The sequence below is a fragment of the Danio rerio genome, chromosome 7 (genome assembly GCF_049306965.1).
Source record: "Danio rerio strain Tuebingen ecotype United States chromosome 7, GRCz12tu, whole genome shotgun sequence".
In the NCBI taxonomy this organism is placed as follows: Eukaryota; Metazoa; Chordata; class Actinopteri; order Cypriniformes; family Danionidae; genus Danio; species Danio rerio.
The window spans coordinates 77,380,351-77,406,731 of NC_133182.1; the positions used below are offsets into that span (position 1 = coordinate 77,380,351).

Sequence of the window (26,381 nt, forward strand, 5' to 3'; positions counted from 1 at the left end):
AGAGAGCTTACTAAACTGAACAGCGCATCATCAATGATGTAAGCGTGCTCAAACCCGAATGCAATGTAAGTGCGGGCCGTCGGGGGAGACGGGAGGGGAGACAAGCGTGCTTCGGCCTGGTTCAAGGCTACTATACATAGTGTGAGTACGCCCTGAGTGTATGGGTGCTTCCCAGGGATGGATTGCAGCAGGAAGGGCATCTGCTGCGTAAAACATATGCTGGAAAAGTTGGTGGTTCATTCCGCTGTGGTGACCCCTGATTATTAAAGAGACTAACGCCCCATTCACACAGGGCTTCCGCGTCAACGCTTGACTGAAGGTGTGTCTGAAGTTGGGGCTGTAGGGATCGTCATAGAAGCGTCAGCCAATGAAATTCAGTCAGCAATAGGCCACTGTCTAGCTGGTGTATTTAAATACAGCGATCTGATTGGCTGGCGCTTCCGTCGGCACTTGAAAAGTTGAGCTAGTCCCAACTTCTGCAGCGAGCAACGCCTCTGAAGCGGCGCCGACGGATCCACAATGCAGTTCGGCAATGCCTGACGTCACCCATTCAAAGTGAATGGGAAGAGTTGACGCTGACACCCCGTGTGAATGCAGCGTACGCCGAAAATAAAATGAATGAGTGAATATCTATGAAGTCTATCTGAATGTCTTACCCACAGGCTCCTCCTCGGTTACAATTATTTGTCCAGTCCAAGGAGCAGAAGCACCTAAAGAAACAAAATGTACATTAAAACACTTGTAACTAATTATATTTTTGTACATTTGCTGTGTTAATATGTTCACCTTTTCTGGAGCGATCTGCGGGATCCATAGCAGCTACAGGTTCAGATACACGCGAGGGGTGGCTCATTCCCGCTTTATTAACCGCGCGCACACGAAATGTGTAGCTCCGTCCTTCAATCAGACCAGTGACGGGGAAACGTGCAAACTTGACCGGGGTGTCGTTACATTGAGCCCAGTGTGTGGTGCCGACCTCACACCTGCAGAAATAAACATTTACTCAAACGCACATTAAAACATGGAGAGTTCCCGTGCTTGATTCTGATTGGTTTAAAACTTTCCAACATCAGTAATGAGCCAAAAAAAAAAGGTTTATTTTGAAATGTAGTATTCAACATTTGAAGTGGGTTGTAATAAATTAACTAAATATGCATGTGTGCATACATACATCCATACATACATACATACATACTTACATACATAAATACATAGTTGCGCCTGTAGCCGTAAGGCTGTATGCACTGTGCGTACCTCCCATGAGAGAGCGGGAATTAATGCCGCTTTTTATTGATTTATTTATTTGTGACATAATTTAAATTGATTATTAAACAGTATACACTACAGCTGCCTGCTTTTCCACTATCGTTCTGAGAACACTTGGGTCTGGTTCCGGTTGTTTCTCCACTGAGAACTCCGGGATAAAACTTAACCAACAGCTACATGCACTGCAGACTTTTTTTTTTCTGCTGTGCATCGAATTAAGACACGCTTAACATCATTGATGCTCACAATCCTATAGCTACATACTATATCCATGAAACACGAACTTGCAGACTCTTTGAACAACGAGGAAACAACTGCACTTCAGTTAAGCCAGACGTCTTGTTTTGTAATTTAATGCCGGCTATACCACCCAAAGGACGGTTACGGCGTGTTGAGATGTCTCAACACTCAAGACTTCTGGTAGTACCTAGAATAGGAAAGTCCACTAAAGGAGGTCGAGCCTTCTCATTTATGGCTCCTAAACTCTGGAATAGCCTTCCTGATAACGTCCGAGGCTCAGACACACTCTCGCAGTTTAAAACTAGATTAAAGACCTTTCTTTTTAGTAAAGCATACACTCAGTGCAGCACTTAGCGGTATGATGCATGAATGTGCTGACACTGATTCACTATAATCTTCTATGTGAAGCTGATAGATTGTAAAAGCGCTAGAGAAATAAAGGTGAATTGAATTGAATTCTGGAGAAAGTCTTATTTGTTTTATTTCGGCTAGAATAAAAGCCATTATTGTTTTTTTTTAAACCATTTTAAGATCAATATTATTATTTATGTTATTATATTATCTACAAAATTATTATTTATATATGAATATTATTAGCCCCCTTAAGCAATATTACTGACTACTGTATGTATACTTTGTCACAATATCTTCAAACATGCGAGAACTAATGTGTACATGTGTACATGAATATGTTGATGAAACAATATTTCACTCATATTTTTATATTCTAATTTTACAAAGCATAGAAGTGGAACATTTTCAGCTGGATTTTCCAGTTATATCTGATGTTTATAAACACAATATGACCATGTTTAAGACGGGGCTTAAGCGTCAACGCTTGACTAAAGGCGTGTCTGAAGTTGGAGCTAAAGCGATCATCATAGCAGCGTCAGCCAATGAAATTCAATCAGCAATAGGCCACTGTCTGAGCTAGTGTATTTGCATACCTCGATCTGATTGGCTGACGCTTCCGTTGGTGCTTGAAAAGTTGAGCTGGTCCCAACTTCTCCAGCGAGCAACGCCTCTGAAGCGGCGCCGACGGATCCACAATGCAGTTCGGCAACGCCTGACAACACCCATTCAACGTGAATGGGAAGCGTTGACGCTGACGCCCCGTGTGAATGGGACGTTAGAGGCTTTGTATGATTGAAGGTGTAGTGTGTTTAGTGAGTTTGCAGTGACTGACCTGTCAACAAAGTAGCCCAGAATGGCACTCCCACCATCGACTGCAGGCTGTTTCCAGGCCACAATGACATAATCCTTATTAGCATCCAGACAGTGAACATCTAATGGAGCGCCAGGAGCGCCGGCAACATCAGCATCAGCATCTAAACATAGACATCAATACAACACAAAACAGTATGAACACACAACAAGCAGCCATTAAAAATTCTGCCTTGTTGTAACCCAATATTGGGTCAAATATGGACAAACCACACCCTTTTTTTCCCAACATTGGGTTAGGACAACCCAAATTTAAATTTATATATATTTAATTAAATTATCTAAAAATGTTCCCCATAGATGGGTTGTAGCTGGAAGGGCATCTGCTGCGTAAACATATGCTGGATAAGTTGGCGGTTCATTCCGCTGTGGCGACCCCAGATTAATAAAGGGACTAAGCTGAAAAGAAAATGAATGAATGAATGATTTAAAAATGAAATTAATCATCCTTTTATTAAATTTCACAATTACTATTGTTGTTGCATCGTCATAATTATTATTATTATTACCTTTATTATAATTGATATTACTGTTGGCATCATCACACAATACTACTTTTATCATCACTAACTTTATTATTATTATTATTATTGTAGCTGTTTTTATTGTGATTATGTCTGCTAATTGCTATTAAATATCATATCATATTATTCTGATTTGAGTCTTTGCTGTTTATATGCATTCCTATTATTTCCATTTCTGTTTATGTGTTCAGTCTTTACCATATTATACAGTATGTCAGTGATTATATCCAGCCTTTAATGGTAAAAGCTAATTAATTCTATTGTTTATTATCACACTTGATAAAATCAGTCAGCAGCGACACTTTGATTGACATTCTCTCTTTGTACGTGTCATCAGAGGAGGAAAGCCCCGCCCACAAGTGACCATCTCTCCCTCATTAGCATAGGAAGTTGGTCTTGTTTTTGATTCTGCCACTATGCTGACACTATGGCATTTGTAGCTGTGTCCCCTTTTGAAAAGAGCACAATCCCATTTGCATTTAAAGCAACAGTAACCAAAACGCCACAATTAGGATCAGATCCTAAAAGGGTCAGTTTCAGAGAGTTATAAAACATAATCTGTGTGGTATTTTGAGCTGAAACTTCACGTACACACTCGAGAGACATCAGACTTATTTTACATCTTGTAAAAGCCAACAGGTTTACAGTCAACTAATTGCTTTTTACAGTGAAGTTATTTGTTGATTAAAATCTACACGCAACTGCAGATTTAAAGTTGACACTAGGGAGTGTTGAACGCTTCAGGCGGTCTCACAGATTCCTCATCTGAATGTCCTGACAGCACAGACACGGGACGGCAGCGATAAAATTAGCCTGAAACATGAGCGACTCTGAGAGACATGCTAAACTCACAGAGTGCAAGCCAAGAGAGTTTGTCCAACACTTTTTTACCTTGTAAAACAATTACCACTTCACTGTAAATACAATATTTATTTGGAATCATTTAGAATTTTTAGACCAACAGAACAACCACAGAAACAACACTTTTAAAGACAGACCTGCAAGATATTAAAGAAAGAATGGTATACAAAATCTAAAATACAAACATTGTTTTGAACACCAAACAAGATGTTCTGAAGAATGTTGGGGGGAAAAGCAGGCAATGACATCCATAGTAAAAAAAAAAAATACTATGAAGGTCGATGACAATTTTTTCTCAATATTCTTCATAATTTCCTTCGACTTCCCTTATTTATCAGAGGTCGCCAGAGCGGAATGAACCGCCAACTTATCCATCATATATTTTACGCAGCGGATCCCCTTCCAGCCACAACCCAGAACTCATCCACACTCATTCACACACACACTCGTACACTATACGGCCAATTTAGTTTAGTCTATTCCCCTTAAGCGCATGTGTTTAGACTGTAGGGGAAACCGGAGCACCGCAAACTCCATGCAACCTCCACACAGAAATGGCAACTGACACAGCTTGGGTTCGACCCAGCGACCTTCTTGCTTTGAGGTGACAATGCTAACCACTGAGCTATCGTGCTGCCCCTTGTTTAGCTTGAACACACAGTGTATTGCCGCTCACCTCTGACGAACACATACGCAGAGTGAGACTGGAAGCCAGATTTGGTGATGACGCGCAGTGTGTAAAGACCCTCGTCCTCCTTGTTGAGGTGTGTGAGGGTCAGTGTCGCTCTGTCGCCGCTCCAGTGCATCTGAACCCACTTCGACGGCACCAGCAGCTTATCTGAAAAACACACACACTTAAATTAGTTTTCACTATAGGTTTAATAGCATTTTTTTGGTGCTGGAGCTACTACAGTATGCTACTTATTGATTGATTGATTTAGTTGGTGTATTGATTGATTGATTGATTGATTGATTGATTGATTGATTGATTGATTGATTGATTGATTGATTGATTGATTGATTGATTCATTCAATCATTCATTCATTCATTCATTCATTCATTTATTTGGTTGGATGATTGCCTGATTGGTTGGTTGGTTGATTGACCGATTAATTAATTGATTGATTGATAGATTGAATAGTTGACTGATTAATTGATTCATTGAGTGACTGACTGACCTGTTGTGTGATCGAATTATTCATTGACTGACTGACCGATTGGTTGGTTGGTTACTTTATTGATTGATTGATTTAACGGTTGGTAGGTTGATTGACTGATTAATTGTTTGGTTGATTGATTGATTATTTGATTTTTAATTGATTGATTAAATAACTGATTTAGTTGGTTGATTGATGCATTGGCTGATTGATTGGTTGATTCACTGACTGATTAACCGACTTGATTGATTCATTTGGTTGGATGATTGCCTGGTTGGCTGATTGATTGATTGATTGATTGATTGATTGATTGATTGATTGATTGATTGATTGATTGATTGATTGATTGATTGATTGATTGATTGATTCATTCATTCAATCATTCATTCATTCATTCATTCATTCATTTATTTGGTTGGATGATTGCCTGATTGGTTGGTTGGTTGATTGACCGATTAATTAATTGATTGATTGATAGATTGAATAGTTGACTGATTAATTGATTCATTGAGTGACTGACTGACCTGTTGTGTGATCGAATTATTCATTGACTGACTGACCGATTGGTTGGTTGGTTACTTTATTGATTGATTGATTTAACGGTTGGTAGGTTGATTGACTGATTAATTGTTTGGTTGATTGATTGATTATTTGATTTTTAATTGATTGATTAAATAACTGATTTAGTTGGTTGATTGATGCATTGGCTGATTGATTGGTTGATTCACTGACTGATTAACCGACTTGATTGATTCATTTGGTTGGATGATTGCCTGGTTGGCTGATTGATTGATTGATTGATTGATTGATTGATTGATTGATTGATTGATTGATTGATTAATTGATTGATTGATTGATTGATTGATTGATTGATTGATTGATTGATTGGTTGATTGATTGATTGATTGATTGATTGATTGATTGATTGATTGATTGATTGATTGATTGATTGATTGATGATAGACAGACAGACAGACAGACAGACAGACAGGCAGACAGGCAGACAGACAGACAGACAGACAGACAGGCAGACAGGCAGACAGACAGACAGACAGACAGACAGACTGATTGATCATGTGACAGACTGACCATCTCTGTACCACTCGATCTCTGGCTGGAAGCGCTGCAGTGAAGGATAAATGATGACAGAGCAGCCAAAACTCAACGTCTCTCCTTCACGTCCAAAAGCCACACCAAACTTCTCCACGATGTGCGTCTCGAACGTCACTCCATACTCCAGACAAGGTGCTGCACCACACACACACACACATACATGATTTATTGCATGAAAATAAAGCAGGCTGATGGGTGAACAGGACTCCAGGATTCACCTTGTGGAAAATTATGCACACATAAACACACATATAGCTCATATTGTACGATGTGTACAATAATTTAGTCCTCTACAAATGGCATGGAAAAGTTTTCATGTGATTATAATATTATAATTTTACATTAAGCACTGAAAGAAGACTGACAGCAGGCATAATTTCATAAAATACACATAAAGACACAAGCAGAGCGGCGCGGATGTTAGTGAGAATGGAAAGAAATTGTCATTAACGAATTGAGATGAAAAAAAGAAAAGAGGAAACAGAGACGCCCAATCCCAATTCCACCCCTTAGCCCTTCCTCTTAGCCATACGCCCTAAAACAAATTTGGTGATTTCCTAAAGATAAATAACAAAATATAGAGCAACTGGAATAACTACAGAAGTCGCTGTCATTGATCTCATATGAAGTAAGAGCTCACGAAGACATATGATGATTGATTGGCTGATTGCTTGGTTGATTGGTTGGTTTGTTGATTACTTGATTGACTAACTGACTGACTGATTGCTTGATTCATTGACTAAACGATTGATTTGCTGAAGGGTTGACTGATTGGTTGGTTGGTTGATTAATGAGTTGATTGTTTGATTTGTTGGTATATTGATTGATTGATTGATTGATTAACTGACTTGTTGATTGATTGATTGATTGATTGATTGATTGATTGATTGATTGATTCATTCATTCATTCATTCATTGATTCATTTTTTTATTGATTCATTCATTGACTAATTGATTCATTGACTGATTGGTTCAATGATTGATTGATTGTGTAAGGGTGTTCTAGTGCTGTTCCATTTCTTATGGGTAAATTTGAAGCCCTTTCCCTTCACACTCTTTTTCAAGGGCCAAGGGGAAGCGATAGGGTAAAATATAGAAATGGGATTGGGCCTTCAATTGCCATAAAAACAAATACATTTTTATATTTAAATACAACTCTTATAAGTTATATATTTTATTGAAAGTTCAGAAAAAGTTTGTGTTTTGATTAAATAATGTCAAAATCTTTTATGAAATGAACAGAGATAGAGAAGTAATACAATGAGAAGAGGCGATCATGCACTTTGGATGATCAGGGAAAACAGGAGAGACTAAAACACCAACAAGAAGATTACAGAAAAAACGTCACCACGATTACCTTGAAAGCCGAACTTTCTGCTTTCTGCGCCCAGTGAATTGGAAACAAAATAACCATTAGCCAGCCAGCCAGCATTAAACACTTTAGTCTCATGCTCATAGATTGACACACATCCGCAAAGCACATATGCGTACATTAACTGTGTAAAAACAACAAAGGGGTCAATTCTGAAATACTTACGCAGTCTGGGAGATGGCAGAGATTCATCAAACTCTCCTTTAAATCCTAAAAATCATACAAAAGACAAGAAAAAAAGGTTTTGTCCAATAATTAATAAAGGTGGTTTGCACTGAAGCGCCCACATTCCTAAAACTGATGCACAAGCATGCTAACACTGATACCATTTCTTAGCACATTGCTATTATCTTTCTATAATAACAATACTCTGTTAACATGTTTAAGCATGTTTTTCTAATTTTCACACAGTTAACATGTGTTAGCATGATATAACACTGCTAACATGCTATAGCATATTATTGTAATTTTCATGCATGTATCCAGCATTTATCACACTGACTAGCACATTGTCAGCAAGTTTCTAGCATGATTTAACACAACCTTAGTCTGTTTCTAGCATTTGTCCTACTAACTAGCACATGGTCAACACGTTTCTAGCGCGATTTAACACATTGCTAACATGTTTTATCTTTTTTTTTTAATGTTTACAGCATGTTTTTAGCATTTATCACACTGACTAGCACATTGTCAGCATGTTTCTAGCATAATTTAACACAATGCTAGCCTGTTTCTGGGATTCATCACACTCACTAGCACTGTCAGCACGTTTCTAGCATGATTTAACAAATCGCTAGCATGTTTTATCTTTTTTCTAAATGTTTACAGCATGTTTTTTTAGCATTAATGATACTGACTAGCATTGTCAGCACATTTGTAGCACGATTTAACATATTACTAGCATTTTTTATCTTTTTTCTAAATGTTTACAGCATGTTTTAGCATTTATCACACTGACTAGCATTGTCAGCAAGTTTCTAATGCGATTTAACATATTGCTCGCATGTTTTATATTTTTTTTTTAAATTTTACAGCATGTTTTTAGCATTTATCACACTGACTAGCACATTGTCAGCATGTTTCTAGCATAATTTAACACAATGCTAGCCTGTTTGATTCATTCTAACATGATTTAACACATTGCTAGCATTGTATTGTCATATTCCATCAAATTTACAACATTTATGACATCTAGCACATTTTTACATGGGTATAGCACGATTTAAGCATTGCTAGGATGTTATAATGTTGCTAGCCTGTTTTAGCATTTTTCAAAATGTTTACAGCATGTTTCTAATATATATCAAACTGACTAGCACATTATTAGCATGTTTTTGCTGCATGATTTTACACACTTCTGGCTTTTGATTGTCATATCCCAGCATATGTCTAGCATTCATCACACTCACTAGCACATTGCTAGCATATTTCTAGCATGATTTAACACACTGTAACATTTCTTAGCATATTACTGCCGTTGTTAAGCGTGTTTCTAGCATTTAGCATTAATCAGCACATTTTGGCATGATTTAACACACTATTAGCGTTTCCTAGCATGTTATTGTCATTTTTGAGCATGTTTCAGCATTTATCCTACTCAACTGCACAATGTTAGAACATTTCTAGCATGATTTAACTCTGTTAGCATTTTTTAGCATGTTATTGTGATCATCCACATCGTAGCAAATTGTTTGTAAATGCATTCATGGCATGATTTAACACACTGCTAACATGATTTGACGTTTCCTAAATCATGTTTCTAGCATAGTTTACCACTTACACACTTATTGTTTAGCATGTTGCTAGCATATTGCTAACTTATTTTAGCACAATCTACCACTTTCTAACATGTTTTAGCATGTTTTGGCGCAATGTCTCAGAGTTTAATGCTTTCAGGCTACTAGAGGGATGTTAGGATGTTTTATTTTACACTTACTTTTGACGACAACAGACGCATAAGCCGAGTTCTCGCCTTTGCTGTTCATGGCAGACACTCGATACTGTGCCGTGTCATCAAAATCACATCTGAAATTACAAACAGACATATTAAACACACCAAAGCACATCTGGACCCTTATTCACAAAGCATCTTAACCCAGCTAACAAATTTAGGTTCTATAAACGTTCCCTTAATGTTGGTATTAAGTTCAATATTTTTTTTAATGTTAAGAAATATCCAATGTTTAAAATGTTTTTAAATTATGTATTTCATTATTTTTTTCTTGGAATATTGTTATATAAATTTGAATTATTTAAGATTATAATGTATCAGTCTCTGAACATTATAATGTTATTAGAGCGTTGGATTCAATCATTCATTCATTCATTTTCTTTTCGGCTTAGTCCATTTATCAATCAGGGGTGCCATAGCAGAATGAACCGCCAACTTATACAGCATATGTTTTACCCAGCGGATGCCCTTCCAGCCACAACCCATTACTGGGAAACACACACATTCACACACATACACTATGGACAATTTAGCTTACCCAATTCACCTGTACCACATGTCTTTGGACTTGTGGGGGAAACTGGAGCACCCGAAGGAAACCCACACCAACACAGAGACATGCAAACTCCACACAGAAATGCCAACAGACCCAGTCGAGGCTCGAACCAGCAACCCTCTAGCTGTGAGGCGATTGTGCTACCCACTACACCACCATGACGCCTAGTCTAGTCATCTATGACTATGACTAATATTTGCTGTAATTCTATAATACTGGACTTTTTTTTCTATGAAGGTTTGAACTTTGAGAGTGTTTAAACAAGAGAGAAAAGTGTGAAAATGTTAATGCCTGTCTGACAAAATTGTATGAAGTGTAAGCGGTTTAACAGCCTTAAAACATCTAGAATAATCATAAAAAATAAAGCCGACTACTTCGCGAATTTCACCAATTGTGGGTTATTTTTAAGAAAGTAAAAAAGTTTCTGTCAATAACGTTTAGTCATATATAGTTCTATTTATTTTCTACAGAATGAGCCAGATTCACCAAAGCCCCCTGAAGTGAAAACGTGAGATGAGGTAGCAGTTTTTATACTTATGTAGACAATAATAATCTTTTACATTTTGTCATATGTAAAAATGTTTCCCAGTGCTAGGTTGCAGCATGGAAGGGCATCCGCTGTGTAAAATATATGCTGGATAAGTTGGCGGTTCATTCCGCTGTGGCGACCCCTGATAAATAAAAAAATTTAAGCAAAAAAAAAAATTAATCATATAGAATAAATACTATATACACTATAGTATATTACTATATACTCTATCAGTATTACTAACACACCCTTTAAAGAACAAAATAAACTGTGCAATTGACTTTAGAGCAGCTTTTAGTTGGTTAATGGTGCAGTTTAGCTCAGTTGCTTTAAAATGTGCTGTATCACAGCTTCTTTCCCGACCAAAAATGAGCACAAATTAATTTGCTATTTAAACAACATGGCACAGGACGAGAGAATGATACATGCACCTGGTGAAAAAAAAATTGCACCGGATGTACGGTAGGGCCCGTCCAACACAATCTCATGGCAATTCGTAATTTTTTTGAATTAGTAACTAATTGTGTGAATTCATACAGTCTTATTCATACAACTACAATTAGTATGATATGCTCATCCCACAATGATGGTTGGGTTGGTTTAGGGCCGGGGTTGGGTGCCAAACCTCCTTTTTAAAACCGTACAAATTAGCCACTGAAAACTGACTTAATGTAAAAATAGTTTCCTCGTGAGATTAGGCTGGCAAAACATGTTTGGTAAATACTGAAGTTCACATGCGTCACCTGTTGATCTCCAGCGAGTGCACATTGTAGCTGCTCTCCACTTTGTACTTCCCTGGATTGGACATGGGATCAATGCTGACATTGTTCTTGTACCTGAAGCAGAGAGTAACGAATTAAAATACAGCAGGATAATATAGTATGATTTTTAATGCTGCAGCCTAAATCTACTATTACGAGGCATCATGATCCACATCCAAATAAAACACTGATAGAAAATGGCATAAAAAAAGTTTTAAACTATTTTTAATTAACAAACTGCTAAATTTCACAAATAATTTAAATGAAAATGAAAGGAAAGCTCTTTAAAAGCTTTAAACTGTATTTTTAAATCATTTTGAAATAAAAAGACTGAAGTTAGTGTTAGAGTGTTGGTTAGTGTTAGTTACATGTAATTATGCATAATTCATTGTAATTATTATAGTAAGTGCATGTCACGTATAACTATAATTCCTTGAATTAAAGTGTTACCAAATTCAGAAAAAAATCTTTAATCTGCTGAACACAAAAGAAGATATTTTGAAGAATGTTGGCTGCTGGCACTTTGTTTCCTACTGTGGATTGAGAGTGCCAGCAACCAGCATTCTTCAAAATATCTTCTTTCGTGTTCAGCAGAAGAAAGAAACTCCTAAAGGTCCTATGGATGTTTGTAGATGTTGGTATGAGTATTGTTAATTTCTAGGATATTTATAAGCTAGTGACAAATATATATTTATAACCAAAACAGTGACAAAATTCACATTTAGGAGATATAAAACAGAAATAAACATGTAACGCTTGTAGTTTGTCACTTCCACCTAAATGGATCAATTGTTTTTTTCACCTCATACTTCAGTTTATCATCAAATCTTCTGATGAATCAAATGCTTTCTAGTATCTGACATGCCCCCGCCATCTTCAAGATGCTTTTCACTTGATGCGGTTGAGCTCAACCACTCTCACTAGCAGAGCGGTGCTAAAACGAAACACTATTGGCTATTTTTGGGGGGAGGAGCTAAACTATGTCCCGCCCTCTTTCATGTGTCATTTAACATGAGGGAAAATAAATGATGGGGTCATTTTCATTTTTAGGTGAACTCTCCCTTTAACTAGATCAATATTTATGGGAGGGGGTCTAAGCAATTGTTTATTGTAGCTCACTCACCAGACGACGCGCGGGTCGGGCCATCCTGAGATGGTGCAGTGGAGCCGCACACACTGTTTCTCCCACACAGTGTGTGAGCGCGGCTTGATCACGAACTCGGGTGTGTGCATCAGGCTGTCCTCGTTCTGACGTTTGTGGTACTCTTCGTTCTCATGGATCTGAGGACAGCGGACAGTTGAAAACAAAATTATTAACGCTCTTGCAAACTTTCAAAACAAAATCTACTATTGTAGTTTTTCTTTTGGAGAAAGTCTTATTTCTTTTAGTTTTGCTGGAATAAATAAAAATTGTCCAAAAAATTGGACATGGGATCAATGCTGACATTGTTCTTGTACCTGAAACAGAGAGTAATGAATTAAAGCAGGATGATATAGTGGATGTTTGAGGCTGCAGCCTAAATCTCAACCCTGGCTTATTATTAATACGTACCCTGTATAGATTTTTGGAGAGCACGAAATACGTTCCAGGAGGTTCGTTTTTTTACCGTTTTGGTTTTTACGAATCCACCAGAGGTCACTGTGTACGCTTTTACAGATCTCAAATTTCTCTCGCAGATGCCATTCGCGCCTGCTCTTCTCGCATAAATCCACCAGAGGCCGCTGTTGACTGACTGACTGACCGACTGACCGACTGCTCCCCCCACCAACCTCCTTCCCTAAACCTCATAGTTTTCAAAAGCACTTACTGACCAGCTCCCACCACCTTCCCTAACAGTGTTTTAAAAAGTAATCCAGAAAAAGAAAAGCCCTCGCGGCCGCCTGATTTTTCCCATGTTTGTAGATCTTATGATGACCTTGTTATTTTTGCTTTAACCGCTTTCTTAAGCCGTTCTTCGCCAGACTTAAACCTTGTTGTCATGGTCAACTCCTCTCTGCGTCTCAAGTCTACTGACATACACAGCGAGCTTCTGTACAAACTGGTAACAGCGGGAAAGCTGTCCACACGGAGGTAAACATTCGAAAAGAAACAAGCCTGTGGGCGGCGTCATACCGGCCTGTAGCATTCATTTTAAAGACGAAATGCAGCCATACGTAGATCTGGCTACATATTTCGTGCTCTCCAGAAATGTATACAGGGGGTACACTGCCATAATAAGCCTGTGTTGCTAAATCTACAATTCAGAGCATCTTGATTTAAATCCTGATAAAAACACTGATGAAAAAAATAGTATTAAAAAGTTCAATTTCACAAATAATCGAAATGAAAAGGCAAGTAGAGGACTGCTTTTAAATCAATAAAAATAAAAAGACTGAAGTTGGTGTTAGAATGTAGGTTAGTGTTCATAATGAATACTTCACTGCAATTAAGTAAGTGCATGTAACATGTATTATATATATATATATATTATATATATAATATAATATATATATTATATATATTATATGTATTACACTACCTTACTCTTTGTTCTCATGAATCTGAGAAAAGCAGACAGTTGAAAAAGAAAACATATTAGCCCACTTGCGAATGTCCCCCTCACCCCAAAATTTTCACAGTATTTACTATTAGATTTTTTCTTCTGGAGAAAGTCTTATTCCTTTTAGTTTGGCCTGAATAAAATCATATTAATACAATGTTAAACTGCCAATGCCTAGTTTGCACTGCTGGAATATAATTAAACTTTGTTGTATTATTTTAATATGCATATACATGCTATCAGTTTCAGAGTAAATTTTAAGATTCTGGTCATTACATACATGTATAGAGCTCTGCACCTCTATATATTCCAGATCTTTTAAACAGTCACTCGTACAGCCGGTCTCTGAGGTCTTCTGGCAAAAACCTTTTAGCCATTCCCAGATCTCGTCTTAAGACTAAAGGTGAGCGTGCCTTCTGTGTGGTGGCCCCATGGCTCTGGAAATCTCTCCCGCTAGCACTGAGAACTCTGGGATCAGTTAGTAACTTTTTAAAAAGCATTTAAAGACACACCTTTTTGGTCAAGCTTTTGATTAAAAGTATCATAGTGTTTCTGTATTTGGATTTTTACATAGTTTTAATATGTTTTAACATGTCTTCTTTTATTGTCCGGTGTTCTTTTACTTATTGTAAAGCACTTTGTAATGTAATGTGTATTTATATAGCGCATTTATTGTGTATGGCCATACACCCAAAGCGCTTCACAATAATGATGGGGGGGGCTCTTTTCACACCACCACCAGGGTGCAGCATCCACTTGGATGATGCGACGGCAGCCACAGGACAACGGCGCCAGTGCACTCACCACACACCAGCTACAGGTGGAGTGGAGGGACAGTGATAGAGCCAGTTCGGTGGAGAGGGGATGATTGGGAGGCCATGATCGTAAGGGCTGATAGAGGGACTTTGGCCAGGACACCGGGGTTACACCCCTGCTCTTTCACGAGAAGTGCCATGGGATTTTTAATGACCACAGAGAGTCAGGACCTCGGTTTAACGTCTCATCCGAAAGACGGCGCCCACTGACAGTGTAGTGTCCCCTTCACTTTTACTGGGGCATTAGGACTCACACAGACCACAGGTTGAGCGCCCCCTGCTGGCCTCACTAACACCACTTCCAACAGCAACCTAGTGTTCCCTAGTGGTCTCCCATCCAGGTACTGACCAGGCTCAGCCCTGCTTAGCTTCAGTGAGTAACCGGTCTTGGGCTGCAGGGTGATATGGCTGTGGCTGGGAAAGGTGCTATATAAATAAACTATATAAATAAACATTTACTTACTTACTTACTTACTTACATGTTCATAAAATCACCACTGAGATTTTATTTTCAACCAGTAAAGTACAAACGCCAGTTAAAGCAAGTACAACACCAACCCAGACAGTATATTACTGTACACTATTAAAAATGCTCAGAAAAGTCACTTTTTCTAGGTTAAAATTGTTGGGAACAAGATCAGGATCCCATAATGAAATTCAAAAGCATAAAGAAAATAAAAAAATGAATCACAAAATATGTAAAAAATGCAAATTTACAAAGATTTTTTGCATTTTCACAACAATGTATACAGAAGCACATACTTACAATAAGCACGCATTGACTAAATGCGACTTGAATGTATTAAAAATACGTTCATCTGAAACTTATCACTGTCTGAAGATGAAATGAGCAATCTTTCTAATGATTCCCCAAAAGCATTTCCGCTGTCCGTTCTTCATCAGAACGGACGTTAATGAGGCTCAAATGTCTCCTTGCGGTTGTGTTGGTGTAATCGTAACCTTCCCTCAGCTTCCAGCACATCATCACTTGTTGACAACAGTAGTTTCATCGTCACTTTAACACACACACACTGCAGATTAACACACACCACCACAGACATCCACATAAAACATTACAACCCCTGAAATCCGGCACCAACCGCTGGCACTGGGATCAGAACTAAATAAAGTTTGTGTCTCGATACTTTCTTGCTCTTTTTTTTTTGTCTAAAAATAGGAAAGATGTAGAGGAGTTCAACAGCGTTACTCGAAGTACAGCAAATAAAAGAAACACTAATGTCGCGCAGTCAGGATTTTTCATTGTTCTTGTTTGTGTTAACATGGTAGAAAGTCATTTAAAGACGCACTTTTAATCATCAAAACAATACAAGTGCAATACAACTTTTGGTAACACTTTACAATAAGGTTCATTAGTTAAGGCATTTACTAACATGAACTAATCATGAACAACACATGTACAGCATTTAATAATCATAATTGAACATTTACTAATGCATTATTAACATTTAAGTCTATGCTTGTAACATTAGTGAATGCACCATGAGTTTACATGAACTAACAATGAACTACTTTATTTTCATTAACTAACATTAACTAACATGAACAAAATACCGTAGTAAATGTATTGTTCATTGTTTGTTCATGTTAGTAAATGCATTAATTAACATTAACTAATGAACCTTATTGTAAAGTGTGATCCAATTTTTTTTTTGTCTAATACAACTTTTTTTGTATTGTAACTCTAAAATAAATGCATTTTTTTTTTAACCCAACATTGGGTGAACAATATATTGACAATAAATCTAAGGCTGGGTAATTTCAACCAAATTTAAGGTTAATTATAAACAAAACAAACTGCTGGGTTATTTCATTTGAATTCAAGTCATAACAATAGGCGTTTTAAGCATCAAAACAATGAAAGTTTAATGCAACTTTTTATTTTTTGAATGTATTTTACAGTCTAAATAAGGCTTGCTTGGTTTAACCCAAAGTTGGGTTTCTCCATATTTTGCCCAATTTGGGTTGAAAATTATTCATATGTTTTAAAATTCATGATAAAAGATGTTTGGGGATCACAGTGCAGCCCAATCATGCTCATTTAAATAATTTATAATGCAAAATACAGTTACACTCTAGAAATGCTGGGTGGTTTATAACCCAATGTTGGGTCAAATATAGACCAACACAATTATCGTGATAAAAAGTGTCATTTAAATTTAATTGAACACAATAAAAACCGGGAACAGGTGGTTTGCCAGCTGCAGGTTGGGAGAAAGTCCTTTCCCCAGGTGGAGGAGTTTAAGTATCTCTGGGTTTTGTTCACGAGTGAGGGAAGGATGGAACATGAGATTGACAGGCGGATTGGTGCAGCGGCAGCAGTAGTGCGGTTCATGAACCGGTCTGTAGTGGTGAAGAAGGAGCTGAGCCGAAAGGCAAAGCTCTCGATTTTACCGGTCAATCTACGTTCCAACTCTCACCTATGGTCATGAGCTTTGGGTCATGACCGAAAGGACAAGATCTCAGATACAAGCGGCCGAAATGAGTTTCCTTTGAAGGGTGGCAGGGCGCACTCTTATGGATAGGGTGAGGAGCTCTGACACTCGGAAGGAGCTCGGAGTAGAGCCGCTGCTCCTCCACATCGAGGTGGCTCGGGCATCTGTTTCGGATGCCTCCTGGACGCCTACCTAGGGAAGTGTTCCAGGCATGTCCCACCGGGAGGAGGCCTCGGGGAAGACCCAGGACACGCTGGAGGGACTATGTCTCTTGGCTGGCCTGGGAACGCCTCGGGATCCCCCCGGAGGAGCTGGAGGAAGTGTCTGAGGAGAGGGAAGACTGGGGTTCTCTCCTAAGACTGCTGCCCCCGCGACCCGGCCCCGCAAAAGCGTCGGAAAATGAATGAATGAATGAATGAATGAAAAAGATAACTCAACTTTGTGTTACAAACCAAACATTGTGTAAAACATTGGTTCCAACCAAAAAACAATGGCTACAACCCTGCCTCTTTAGGGTGAATTTTTTACAGCCCTTTTTACAGTAAATTACCATATTTTGTCTGTTTTTCTGTCATGTTTTGAAGTACTAATATCTACACTTAACTTTGCTACAAACAAAAACACAAGTATGTGCATGAGAAAGTCATGTGATGAATCAAAGCTTATCAAAACAAACCGTTAACAGAAAAAACACACTAATATATAGAAGACACTCAGTGTCATTCACACACTACTAAACACCATCACGGTAACACACATAAAGTAATGCAATAAACATTATAAATCAACATTGCAAGTAAAAGACAACCCCTATATGCATAACTGAAAATAAAAATAAAAATAAAGTACAATAGTAATATCAACAAAAAACATAAAAAGATCATGCAGGGAATTCTAGTAACGTCATTTTACTGTTATTAACTACATACATATATATTAAGGACACTCACTGTTAAGCAGGTTACGGATTTTTACCGTAGCATTTTTACAGTTACATTCAACGTCAATTTTTTTAACCAATTAATAGATTAAAAAACAATTTGTAGTTTTTCAGCGTCAGTGTGAGGTGTTGCTAAACATACAGCCACTTGTTTAGAAGTGTTATCCACAGAAGTGTATTATTATATTATCTCTAATCTATCACATGAGTAATAGCAGGTGTTTATTAGTTAATAACATACTATAATATAATATACTATAATGTAATACATAATATACTATCATTTTCCAAACTTTACTACCTTTTTCCAAACCTTGAATGAAAACACATTACATAAAGTTACCTCTAAAGATAATGTGTATTCAGTTTGTGTATTTAGGGAAATTTTTGGTCTCTCCCTCTTACATATTACATTCAGCTTCAATTAACATGCGATATTAGGTCTAATTGTCAATTTTTTTCTGTATGTTTATTAAGTTAAAGGGAAAGGGAATTCTAGAAAAGCGAATTTACGATTATTAACAGTATATATATATATATATATATATATATATATATATATATATATATATATATATATATATATATATATATTAAGGAAACTTATTGTTAACAACATTGCTGTTTTTTACCAAAGCATTTTTGAAGCAGTTTGTTTATTAATGAAATCACTGACATTTTTAATACAACAGTAATTTCACAGGATTTACTTATTAGTTATTTAAGAAAATAGTTTTTCAGTGTCGGTAAGAGGTGTTACTAAACATACAGCCGCTGGTTTAGAGGTGTTATCCACAGAAGTGTATTATTATAATCCATTCAACCTCACGAGTAATGACGGGTTATGTGTTTATTAATATATAGTTTATTTTCCACTGACCCTCTTGCTAAGTTGGATGCGCTCTGCAGACTCCCTCATGACAGTTCTTCGGCTGCGTTCAGACTCTACGCCGCTGGAGAACAGCTCACGGCCAGACACATAACCAGCGCTCACTTTAGCACGAGCTTCTTCTGAGTCCGACAGGCCGCTCGCAAAATCATGACTGAGGAGACATTCATGTGTGTCACATTCACAACCCTTAAGATGCTGATGACTGTTAAATGCCTCATAACAGTCTTGTGAAAAGAGTCCGCAGTAAAAAAGTTATAGAATTTCTTTACCTGCCCCTGAAGATGGGCACCACATAACCGATGATCTGGTTCTCCTTGTCCATGGCCAGATATGTGGGTTTGGCTCTTTTGGGCAGAGGACTCAGGCCCTCATCGAGAGCCGTGTATGTGGCAGCTCGAATGCTGCGGCGGTGCAGAAAATACACACACACATACACATGAGCCTCCAGCACTTCTCTACACACTGTTATGAGGGTTGGAAGGGTGCGTGGTTTGGGGTATAATAGGATATTAGGATGAGGAAAAAGGTTTATGGTGTCAGTGGGGAAGGTGGTTAATCTCCTCAGTGATCAAATCAAATCACATTTTATGTATAAATTAAGTTTTAATGTTTTAAATCAACAAATTAAGACAACAGTTGAATGTTGTACTGTACGAAACAACAACAACAGCAACAACAAAAAATCTAAATCTAAAATAGGGGAAGTATTGCTGATAATTATACCGATAAGATACTGAAATATGACATATACAATACCAATATGATACTGCTATATTATATAAATACGACAACAATATGATACTGAAATATGACATGTACGATACTGATATAATACTGATATATGATATATACCATACCGATATGATACTGATATATGATATATACCATACCGATATGATACTGATATATGATATATACCATACCGATATGATACTGATATATGATATATACCATACCGATATGATACTGATATATGATATATACCAAACCGATATGATACTGATATATGATATACCATACCGATATGATACTGATATATGATATATACCATACCAATATGAAACTGATATATGATATATACCATACCAATATGATACTGATATATTTTATATACAATACCGATATGACACTAATATATGATATATACCATACCGATATGACACTGATATATGGTATATACCATACCGATATGATACTGATATATGATATATACCATACCGGTATGACACTGATATATGATATATACCATACCAATATGATTCTGATATATTATATATACAATACCGATATGACACTGATATATGATATATACCATACCGATATGATACTGATATATTATATATACAATACCGATATGACACTGATATATGATATATACCATACCGATATGAAACTGATATATGATATATACCATACCGATATGATACTGATATATTATTTATACCATACCGATATGACACTGATATATGATATATACCATACCGATATGATACTGATATATGATATATACCATACCGATATGATACTGATATATGATATATACAATACCGATATGACACTGATATATGATATATACCATACCAATATGAAACTGATATATGATTTATACCATATCGATATGATACTGATATATTGTATTTACAATACTAATATGATACTGAAATATGATATATACAATACCGATATGATACTGATGTATGATATATACTATACCGATAAGATACTGAAATATGATATATATATATGATACTGAAATATGATATAGATACGATACCAATATGATACTGATAAATGATATATAAGGTACCAAAATTATACTGGAAAATGATATATACAATACCGATATGATTCTTCTGGTGCTCCGGTTTCCCCCACAGTTTAAAGACGTGGTACAGGTGAATTGGGTAGGCTAAATTGGCCATAGTGTATGAGTGTGTGTGTGAATGTGTGTGTGAATGTTTCACAGAGATGGGTTGCGGCTAGAAGCCCATCCGCTGCGTATAAATGTACTGGATAAGTTGGTGGTTCATTCCGCTGTGGCGACCCTGATTAATAAAGGGAAGCTGATAAGAAAAGGAATGAATGTCAAGGCCAGTATCACTGATAATGATATTGATACCGATACTTGTATTGTTCATTTATCCAATGGCTATATAAATATTTATCTTCAGCTCTCTGTGATATCTTGTTTTTCTCATTTTTAGGACTGGACATGAAAAAAAAACTATAGTAATTTATGGTAAATAGTATATTATTTACGAAGAATACTGTGGTAAAGTGTATGTATTATAGTGTTTACAACCCTGTTAATAAATGCTGCCTACTGTAATATTACCTGTACAATTAAGCTGTAATAAATAATGTAGTATAATAGTTTTAACCATAGTAAACTGTACTAGTATAATATGCCCTATACACTCTCAGAGAGCAAGAGCTGTCACTGGGGTGTTACCTTGTCAAAAGGTACACATTTGCAATTAAATCGTTCATATTGTTGTAAATATAAGCACCTAATAAATTTAAAAGGTACATTTTTGTACTTTTTAGCTACTAATATGAACCCTTGAGGCATTAATATGGACCCTCTTGACAGCTCTTGTACATTTACTTATTCCATATAAACTACAGTACTGGGTTATTTGTTTATATTACTATAGTGTTGTTACCATAGTAACCATAGTTGCTATCACCACAGGTGAATTCAAGCACTTTACGCTTTGTAATGTGGTTGAAAGACAACGGCATTTACCATAAGTTCAGTCATTCATTCATTTTCTTTTCAGCTTAGTCCCTTTATTAATCAGAAGTCGCCACAGCGGAATGAACCGCCAACTTATCCAGCATATGTTTTATGCAACGGATGCCCTTCCAGCCGCAACCCATCACTAGGAAACACCCACACACTCTCATTCACACACACAGTTTATCTTACCCAATTCACCTATAGCGCATGTGTTTGGACTGTGGGGGAAACCGGAGCACCCGGAGGAAACCCACGCCAACATGAGCAGAACATGCAAACTCCACACAGAAATGCCAGCTTGAACCAGCGACTTTCTCGCTGTGAGGCGACAGCTCTACCCACTGCGCCACCGCGACGCCACTCATCCTGCTCATACTGGATTATATTATTTCTAAATAGTGCGTACTGCATAGTGTGTTTACATAAGTCCTGATTCCTCTGCTTCTGGACTGTCAGCAAACGCACGGCTCTAGATGACTTATGCCCTTCAAATGCCCTTCACTTATCACTATCTTCTCCAAGCCGCTCACGAGTCTGATTATAAATAGACTTTCAGGAGTTCAGGATAGAGAGAGTTAGAGAGAGGGTGAGCGTACTGGGAAATGCTGAACTAATACATTTACATTTACAGGACACTGTTCTTAACTAGAGCTGAAAACTAAGTATGCATTTGAGTCATTCGTTTATAAGGAGTTAATGTGACCCTTGTCTTATCTTGCATAGGTGTATCGGCTTAGTCCATTATTTATCAGGGGTCGCCACAGCGGAATGAGCCACAAATATTCGAGCATATGTTTTACGCAGCCGCAACCCAGTTCTGGAAAACACCCATACACACTCACACACACACACACACACACACACACACACACACACATAGACTACAGGCAATTTAGCTTACCCAATTCCCCTATAGCGCATGTGTTTGGACTGTGGGGGAAACCAGAGCACCCAGAGGAAACCCACACCAACACGGGGAGAACATGCAAACTCCAAACTGAAATGCCAACTGGTCCAGCCAGGACTCAAACCAGCAACCTTCTTGCTGTGAGGCAACACTGCTAATAAGTGCAATAATGCAATTTAAAAGCCTAAATATCACACTCTTTAATTTACAGATAGCACTAATTACATTTAAAACATGCTATTTCCACATTGCTTTACAAGATATTTTGTAGAATGTTGGGAAAAAAAGGAGCAATTGACATCCAAACTACACTGTAAAACAAATCTGTCATGAACAGTTTGCATATTTCATAAGTGTTTCCCTTTATTTACGGTTGTGAATAGTATTATGGGATGTTGATCTCTACTTTGTCAACTTCTGATGTGGAAAAATCAACTCTACAAATAAACAAAGTGACTTTTATTGACATTTTAGTAGTTTAAAATAATATAATGCATAATTTATAGAGAAAATTTCTTTAAATGCAGAAATCTTTAAATGAAAAAAAAGTCTTTAAATGCTTTAAATTACAGAAAATGTGCTGGCAGTTTATTACAAGGTTATATACAACACCAACCCTGACAATAAAACTATTAAAAATGTTCATAAAAGTCACTTTGTTGAACCTTTCAAGGTTAAAAGTTGTTTTAAGAAACATCAAAATCCCATAATACAATTCAAAAGCAGAAATAAATAAAACATGAATTAGAAAATACGGAAAACTGCAAACTTATGCATCTTTTTTACAGTGTAGAAATGAAAAATACTATGGAAGTCAATGGCAGCATTCCTCAGTATACCTTAATTTGTGTTTAACGGAAGAAAGAAACTCAAACAGGTATAAAAGGTACGTTTTTTTATGTGAACTATCCCTTTAATCACACGCATACTGTACATACAGTGATTTAGAAAGGTAAATGCATAATGCATATGACACACATAGCAGCATCTGCTTCTCTATAAATACACCATGACATCAAGGACACCAAATGTAGTCTGAAGCTATGTTATGACTGTTATTTATATTACCGCATGAAACAGAGATAAAGAAGCCAATACAATCACCAGCGAGCTTTTGACAGATTTCAGTTTGTGCAAGTTGTCGCAGCGCCGTACACTTGAAGCTACAGTTACATAACTCCCAAAACAAGACAGAAGATAACCTTACATTCTGACATTCAGAGTGACCCAGCAAGACAAAAACAAGCCAGAAGTCACATGACCAAAGGGTGTAAATCACACAACATACAGCCAAGCAGATCCAAACCACAGAAAAGAGAGCACGTTTTGAATCAATAAGCACTCTATGCAGGTACTAAAGAAAGACATATCTGAAATAAAAGTTCATTAAGAATAGTATAGTTCACCCAAAAATTACAATTTCCTTGCTGATTACTCTCACACTCAACTTTAATGCATTTATTTCTACTTTTGAACACAAAACTAGACATTCTGAAGAATGTTGACAAAAGCAGCCATTGATATTTACACTCACCGGCCACTTTATTAGGTACACCATACTAGTACAGCAATGGATCCCCTGCCTTTTGCCTTCAGAACTGCCTTGATCCTTCATGGCATAGATTCAACAAGGAACTGGACATTTGCGTCCACAGAACTGCCGCTCACTGGATGTTTTCCCTTTTTCGGACCATTCTCTGTAAACCTTAGAGATGTTTGTGCGTGAAAATCCCAGTAGATCAGCAGTTTCTGAAATACTCAGACCAGCTTGTCTGGCACCAACAACCATGCCACATTCAAAGTCACTTAAATCCCCTTTCTTCCCCATTCTGATGCTCAGTTTGAACTGCAGGAGATCATCTTGACCATGTCTACATGCCTACATGCATTAAGTTGCTGCCATGTGGAATGTTAAATGCGTTAACGAGCAGTTGGACAGGTGTACCTAATAAAGTGGCCGGTGAATGTATAGTAGAAACAAAAATACTATGGATGTCAATGACTGTTTTATCCCAAACCCTTTGGAATATATATATATATATTCCAAAGGGTTTGGGATAAAACAGTCATTGACATCCATATATATATTTATATTTATATATACTTACATTTCTTATTTATTTATTTATTTATTTTTGCATGTCATGTTCAACTGCACAAAAGACTTACAAAATGTTACATTACTTGAAGAGGGTGTTCATATGACTTTATAATCATGACATGACACATCATGAAAATTAGATTTTATGCACTCTTTTGACAACTGTTATTAAGTGTTATTTGCTCAGTTTTGTCATTTTAAATGCAAAGATGGCAGTGTTTAAGATTGTTCTTTGACAACTCAACATAAACAAATACATCATAACCTGTCTTTGTCTGTTTTATGACAACCTGGCATTACCAAGACAACATTGCTTGTCATAAATCTGTCATAAACATGATTGTCATGAGGCCAATATAATTTTGTCATAAATTTTATAACAGCATCATTAATGTTTTAACTACAGTGGTACAAATCAAATTTGTCATTAAATTATCATTAAATGTCATTAAATATTTATGACACTAAAACATTTTATTGGCATATTCAGTTTGTTTTACTGAAAAAAAAGTGACTAGAAAAATTTTATGACAATTATAATGGCCTCACAATCAATCTGTGCTTTTGAAAACACTGTCGGTTTAGTTTAGGGAAGGAGGTGGCTGGGTCAGTCGGTTGGTCAGTCAGTCAGTCAGACGACAGCGGCCTCTGGTGGATTTACGCAAGAAGAGCAGGTGTGAATGGCACCCGCAAGAGAAATTTGAGATCTGAAAAAGCATACACAGTGGCTTTTGGTGGATTCGCAAAAACAAATACTGCAAAAAAACGTAGCTCCTGGGATGTATTTGGCGCTCTGCAGAAATCTATATAGGGGTATGTTTTCAGAGCGAGCTTAAACAATGTCATCTTTGCATATAAAATAGCCCAACTGAGCAAATGACACTGTCTAAAGCAGTTGAATAGTTGTCATAAGCATACATAAAATCCCCTATAAATTCACGTCGTGTTATGTCATTAGAAATGTTTCATCACAGTCTTATGAACCTCGCCTTCAAATAAAGTGTTACCAAAAACAATGCTTGGAACAAGTGGAGTAATTGATGACAGAATGATCATTTTTGCGTGAACTAACCCTTTGTTCACTTCTTTTTTAAATCAAATTCATTCATTTGTTCATTCATTTTCCTTCGCCTTAGTCGCTAATTTATCAAGGGTGACCACAGTGGAAGGAACCACCAACTATTCCAGCATTTGTTTTATGCAGCGGATGCCCTTCCAGCAAAGTGTACACACTCTCAAACATCAAAAATCAAAGAGACACCAGTGACAAGTAGTTTACTGAAAATAAGGCAAACTTTTCGCTCAAGTGTTGATTATTGTCAATGCCAAACAAACACACCTATTGGACGTCTTTTTACTTTAAAGCAATACCAATATACCAAATAGATGAAACCAAAGCTGAATATATCATACGTCCACTTTAAAGTGCATGTGA

General features: G+C 37.0%; 1 protein-coding gene across 13 annotated transcripts in view; it reads right to left on the reverse strand.

Moving 5' to 3' along the window:
- Positions 1-26,381, reverse strand: part of myom1b (myomesin 1b) — a 68,295-nt gene that overhangs the window by 37,838 nt on the left and 4,076 nt on the right. For 9 of the 13 annotated variants that reach the window (XM_073907578.1, XM_073907577.1, XM_009303641.4 and 6 more), the window contains exons 3-14: positions 19,465-19,596; positions 19,184-19,346; positions 12,679-12,836; positions 11,538-11,630; positions 9,695-9,783; positions 7,924-7,968; positions 7,744-7,767; positions 6,363-6,521; positions 4,792-4,953; positions 2,693-2,834; positions 787-983; positions 657-710 (exon numbers count right to left, since the gene is read on the reverse strand). In XM_073907578.1, coding sequence (XP_073763679.1) covers positions 657-710; positions 787-983; positions 2,693-2,834; positions 4,792-4,953; positions 6,363-6,521; positions 7,744-7,767; positions 7,924-7,968; positions 9,695-9,783; positions 11,538-11,630; positions 12,679-12,836; positions 19,184-19,346; positions 19,465-19,596 — 1,418 coding nt within the window. The remainder of the gene's footprint in view (positions 1-656; positions 711-786; positions 984-2,692; positions 2,835-4,791; positions 4,954-6,362; positions 6,522-7,743; positions 7,768-7,923; positions 7,969-9,694; positions 9,784-11,537; positions 11,631-12,678; positions 12,837-19,183; positions 19,347-19,464; positions 19,597-26,381) is intronic. The other 4 variants (XM_073907575.1, XM_009303642.4, XM_073907576.1 and 1 more) reach the window with 1 other exon arrangement.